Source organism: Drosophila gunungcola, unplaced genomic scaffold (genome assembly GCF_025200985.1).
Source record: "Drosophila gunungcola strain Sukarami unplaced genomic scaffold, Dgunungcola_SK_2 000001F, whole genome shotgun sequence".
NCBI classification, from domain to species: Eukaryota; Metazoa; Arthropoda; class Insecta; order Diptera; family Drosophilidae; genus Drosophila; species Drosophila gunungcola.
Window position 1 is genome coordinate 19,080,889 of NW_026453197.1, and position 6,462 is coordinate 19,087,350.

Sequence of the window (6,462 nt, forward strand, 5' to 3'; positions counted from 1 at the left end):
TTGTTTTCCCCTTCCCTTTATTTTCAGTAAATATTTGCAAAAAGCTGTACACAAAATTTTAAATTCTCCTGGGGAGAATTATCTTGAGATTTGGTAATTGCCGGGAGAGTTATCAAAAGAAAAGAACGAAGTTTGTTTGCTCGCATAAAGAATTGTTCATGTTTGGCTGCAAATTGTACAATGAGCAGCTGAGAGGGTGCGCTAATGATATCAGTTTTGTGTACCTTTATAGGGGTAAGATATACTATGCAAACGGAACGTGTCGGAAGAAATTATTCCCGGAACAGCTGGAAAATTTCACAGTTATTGAGGTTATCTAAAGAAGTTGAACGATCAACAATAAGAGGAATAAAACGATTAGAAAGTGGATCAATTTGTATTTAAATATTTTAGTTTGAACAATAATTGTTGATTTTTAAATGTTAATGATTTGAGTGTCAAACATTTACCTATTTAAGGGGAATAATAATAAATAATGTTTAGTGCAAAGTTGTGTCTCTTTTTTTGTATGGTTATTGGCGGGTAACAAATTTTTAATGAATTTTACACCTAATGAAAAATCATTTGAATCAATATCATTCTCTCAGAATATCTTTAAAATATTTAAGCAATAATAAATTTCTATTAGATTACTTTTGATAAAACCAAAAATGTTAATTAGTTTTCTTTACTGCCAGTTTTGAAAATAATCAATCTCATTCTTGCAAACCCAAACATCAAACCTTGTTGTGCATCAAACATTTCCATGGCGCCTCTGTTTATGTTAAACTTAGCTGTTCCGTAAAGTTCGAGCCATAAAACAGATACGTTTTATAATTTGTTGTATCTTGACGAATGCATCCGAAAGCGCCACTCAAATCGAAGTGGAGTGGCTATAGCCATGCCCATCAGGTTATTGGGGCTAAGTGAAAGTAAATTTTTGGGTATTTTTATGGACATCGACATCCATTGGGCTAGGAGACAGATGCCATTAATGTTGCATTCCATTTCTTTGGTGCTGGAGTGTTGAAAGCTCTTTTGTCTGTCGCCCGTGGGCACTTCACACCGAATTGCTTAATCAGAGTGGTTCTTTCTTTCCATATCGCCTATATATCGGGTATATATTGCATTCTTTGAGTTTTGAGTGTTATCGAGGCCGAGACCAGTGGCTCAGTGACAAAGGCGATTAAAATAATTGGCCAGCGACGATTCTTTGATTCTTGTTCGTGGTAAAAGCCATTCGCAGCTGATTTATTGCATTATAAATTTGTGCGCATGCCTAAGAAGCTACGATTTTGAAATTTTAGAAAGTTCGTCCCCCCTCCGAAAAATACAGAGCCCCACCTTCCGAGTTCTTCTCGCATTCGGATATTTTATTAGCTACTACGCATCTATAAATTATGCCTAATGAGGCGGCCAGACGTCGAAGACAACAAAAGTCTGAGTTCTCCTTGGGTTGGGCCCTATTTTAACTCAAAAAGTTCGGGGGGAAATGGTGTGAAATTGTAATTGGATTGGAATGCGCAATGAGGCGGAAATGTAATGCAAAATGTTGAAACAAATGGATCTTGTTTGTCAATTAAAGTGTGACCATAAAACATGTCACAATTGATGTATGCCCAAAGTGGATTTCATAATCCCCGGCACACACAGAATTTCATGAATTTTATACTTTTACGAGCGACTGATTCAATTGGAACTCGGGTCGTTAATGAAGTGAACGATCCTAGTGCTTTAATAAAAATATTTGTCACTTTGGAGTTTATGTTTACTGAAAATTATTTATGTGAGTTAAAATTATTTTAATCAACAAAATTAAAAAAAAATTATTATAACAAAATATTTTGAGGTTCTTATTTGTATATTAAATTCCTTTTTTGCCTTAAAAACAAAATATATACAATTTTTTAAACGAACCAAAATGTTAAAAAGAATAAATTTACTGTTAGGCTTCAAACAAATTCTTTCTTTAAAGTACAATTTCTATTAATCTTAATTTTTTAATAATTACAAATTTACTTCACTTCTTATTCAATCAACTGCAAACTCAACTGACTTTAAACCCAATTTCTTATCAAACCACAGAGCTCGAAATAGATCATTTCCACTATCAGCATCACGATCATCGTTTTCTGGGGACGAATAGAGTGTTAGGACACACAAATTCTAGGTAAATAAGAAACCTTTTTTTAGCTAACTGGCCTGGAAAAATTGAAGAGTGGAGATGGGTCATGGCGACAGCAATAATTCAAATAGGAACAGCATTATTCAAGGCGAATTGTGTGTGTGCGAGTGTGCCTGACAGTCGGCGGAGCTAACGAATGAAACCCCGACTTTCCTCTGGTTTTGATTCATGGCCCCTGGCCATCAGCTCTTGGCCAGGCCTAATCGCCTTGGCGACACCTATTTTCGTAGGCGCGACATCATCTCCCCTCTATCCCACCATCCACAATCCACTCCACTCGGAACCCCAAGCCCAAGTCACATCCGTGCGTATGAGCATCATCAGTTGCCAGACCGTAACTAAAATGAGACGCCAAACAAAAAGCAATTACGTGTGCTGCCTGCCCTTTTGAGTTTTCGGTAGGGAAAAGGGTAGGGTGCAGGAGTAGGGTGATTCGTTTGGGGTAACCAGCACTGAATAAAATTCCTTATCGCCATCAGAGGTGTACATGAAGAGAGGAACATTTTTGGGATGGCAGCGTGACGTACGATCGGTAAAGGTTGTAAAATACATTGCAAAATAAATAAACAGGTTTATTTTTATAGATTTTAACAATGATTCTATACTTAATCAAAAGTTTTTATTTTAATTGAACTCAATTAGATTTCTAGGAAACCCAATGATAAACAAAATATTTACCTTAAAAGTATTAACAACTTTTTATTAAAAATTATTTTTGTTGTTGTTTGAAATGATTTATTTTAAATAAATAGGATATTTGTCAGGGAGAACTCTAAAAGCTAATATATTGGCTTTTATATGATAAATAATTTTTCTATTAAATTTTTTGTTTGTTTGTTGTTTTGTAATTTTATGCCATCACTAACTTCAAGATGCATAGCTCAGATATATGAAAAACAGAGACAGAGAGAGAGAGAGAGGGCCAAGATACGTAGTCGCCGAACAAAAGGCTGTGGCAATTAATCTTCGCTTCTGAGTTTGGCTTCAAGGTGAATTGTGTGGCATGCGCCCGAGGGCCAAAAAGCCCGATGTGTTTGGGTCTCTTCCTTAACCCATGTGATGTGCCCCCCTCCCCTTTGCGTACCCCTGCTAATGATGGTGGGTTAAATGCCGTGCTGCATTCAACTTTAACTCATTGAATTATAAATTACGCCTGCCTCGATTTGTGTGTGTTGGGAATGGTAAACGTGCTGGGTAGAACTTTTGGCATTGCCCAATTGACAGCTATTTTTGGGATCCCGATCCCCCTCCTCCGGCAGCTCCAAACCATATGTATCCGAAGCCACGACCTGGGTAATTTGCTTTATGATCCCAGCCTCGACTTCTGGGCTCTGGGCCGATTGCCAAAACGCAGGCAGCCAGGATGTCCGAAAACGTGTGAAAAAGTCAGTCAGGCGTAAGTGCGCCCGGTAGATTTTTGGGATAGGGACTTCACCGGCTTGATTCGGAAAATATGCTCCTGTTTTGGCCCGGCTCGGCATGCAAAGGTATCGAATCGAATGGAGTTCACTGAAGTGTAAGGCATGGACACACACAGCAAATCACCTGGAAGTAATACCCATTGGTAGTATCTCCCGTGAAAACAATGACAGCCTTTTCTGCCGTTTATTGATTCTGTCTGACATTGAAACTGGAGCTGCTGATGTCTGCATTTGTTAGGGGTCGCCGGATGAAAAGGCCCAAATGTGAGCTTGATTAATGTTTATTAACAACTTTTGGACTGGCCAAATCAAAGGTTTTTAGCAAAGTTTTTAGTTGAATGAGTTTAAACCCCTTTACGTGTTTACAGCTTAGTGGCTTGTGCTTAATGCTTAAAAAATTTGTATAACAAATATATGATAATAGTTAGTAAGAAGGTTTATATTCTTAATGAATCTTAAGCTCACAGGATTCAAAACGCAAGTTCTAAATATAAATATGTACAAATTTAAAATATTTATCTAATTTTTTATTAACTTAACTTGGACATTTTCCAATTTAAATTCATAAAGCAACTCTCGATATTTTTATAACATATATGTTTCTCTAAGCAAATAATCTTATTTTTGCAAAAGCAAGCTCATATAATTGAGTCCACTAAATTTTAAAAAATTTTCCTTTACCTAAAGTGTTATGTTTTTCAATTTAAATAAAACAAACAACTTAGCATTTAGTTTTCTATTCAATCAATCTTATTACATTTATCTGAAACTCACTGAACTAGTTTAATTAAATTTAAAATATAAAAGGTAACATTTTCTATAAACTTAGGTGTGCTGTTTTCCAAATAAAACAAAGTAAACAAACAACAAATAAACAAATTATACAAACAAATTAAGAAAGCAACTGCGGAGCCCACTTTTTTATTATGTCAAAATGTAGAAGTGGTTTTAACTTGTACCATATTCTTCTCTATAAAAACTATTGCCTCTTCTCAGTTTCTCAGTATGCATGCCGCAGGCAAAATTGTTGAGTTTGAGATGACCCACATATTACCCAGACTTCGAGACGAGTCTCATCCCATCTCACACTTCTTGGGGCTCATCTTTTGTCTTCGGTCTCATTTTCCCCAGTCTCTTGGCTTTTTTCCGTTGCTATCTTAAGTGCACTTTTGAAGTGTTTTATTTATTGCACGACTTTTTCCTCTCGCCTGAGTTGGAGTTTTCTCTCCTTCTTAAATGCGGAAAGTGTTTCATAATTAGAGCCGAGGTCTGACTCCAATTCCGATGCGGAATCGGAATCGGAATCGTCTTCGGATTCAGATTCCCATTTCCCCTGCCCAATTTCCCACTTGGACCACACGTCGTCAGTGTCGCCAAGTGTTTCTTCAGCTGAATATGATGGTATATGGCATGGTATATGGTATCATCTCGATTAAATCCAGGGGCGCGTTATGTGTGTGGCTTTTATGGGCTACCCATAAAAGAAAACTGAAAAAAACTCAACAAAATACGTTTTTTTTCCTTTGTTATTTATATTTGTTACAGTTTGAGCGCATCTTTTGGACTTTTCCTTCGTTTTTTTATCATCAGGGCGCTGTCTCTAATTGCATAGAACTGCGACCACCCATTCCTATGGACAATATATGGGCATCTCCTCGTTTTCGGGATGGTTTTGTTTTGATTGCTGCTGGTCGAGATCTGGAAACAGCGTTTATGATGATGCGATTCGGTCCATAAACATGCTGGACTTGAGATATGGGAAATCGGTAAATTCATCAACTGCTACGCTTTTCATTTTAATAAAAAATGTTTTACAATTTATTTGCATAATAATAAAATTTCAAAACTGCAAGAAAAAATGTTTTTATTAAATCAAGATGACACAGTTTTCTTTTTATATTTCTATGGTTTTTCATTCTCAGTGAAAAATATAACTATCTGGCGAGGTATGTCCTTCCAATTGTTTTTTATTGTATCCCAAGTGCTATTCTTAAAGTTATCCCAAGTGGATATATTGGGAATGACATTTTCCGACTCAAATGTTTTTAATTTTTCCTCCGGTTTTGACTGCATTACTTCCTTAACTGTACTCCAGAATGCTGAACTTCCTTCCTGAATTTTGAGGTTGCTTTCGCAGTCTCGAAGTTGTTCTACTTTTTCTTGAAGACTAGTTCTCAAACGATCCGACTCCAAGATATCCACATTTTTCGATTTGATATCTTCCAGCTGCCGTAACAAATCAGTTTTCCGAGATTCCAGTGTTTGCAATTCCAGTTCCTTAGCTTCAATCATTTTGCCATATTCATTGATTATAGATTGTTGTTTCTCATTGAAACACAAACTTCTGTGTGAGATCAGCAAAAGTCCGACAAATACTATATAGTTTTTCATTATTTGTGTTTTGAATTCAGATCAAGAATTTATATGTTGTTGACCATTTGGCGTACTGAACTAAAATGACCTAATCTTTATTCATTTTGAATTTTGCTCTTTGTTATCAATGTGAAAGTAGATTGCCTTTTACTGCTGGTATATATATAAGATGATTAAATATTAATAAACAACGTGACTCAGTTTTAGCTATAATTCTTGGTATTAGTTGGTTGTATTTTCGTGTAAGTCTTTAGCCATCCATTTATTTATATAAACCCAAGTCTGACAACCTTAGACTCTTATCAGCATTAATCACTCTTTGTTTATACTTCAATTTTGTTTCGGGTTTTTAATGGTTCATTTCAATTGGAATTTGATGCTAGATTTCTCGCTCGCTCTGCTCCAAAGTTGAAACATGAGCCGCTAAACATTTCAAAAGAATATGAGGTTTAATTTTCTTTTTTTTATTAGTTTTCGAACTGCAGTTTCTTATCTGGCCAGCTG

The 6,462-nt window shown here is 36.0% G+C and overlaps 1 protein-coding gene across 1 annotated transcript; it reads right to left on the reverse strand.

Annotated features, from left to right (window-relative positions):
* Window positions 1-5,432: 5,432 nt before the first annotated feature.
* On the reverse strand, window positions 5,433-6,056 carry LOC128261535 (uncharacterized). Its single transcript, XM_052995272.1, has one exon. It carries the CDS (start codon window positions 5,974-5,976, stop codon window positions 5,488-5,490), a length of 489 nt encoding a protein of 162 aa, XP_052851232.1. The 5' UTR covers window positions 5,977-6,056; the 3' UTR covers window positions 5,433-5,487.
* Between the last annotated feature and the right edge of the window lie 406 nt (window positions 6,057-6,462).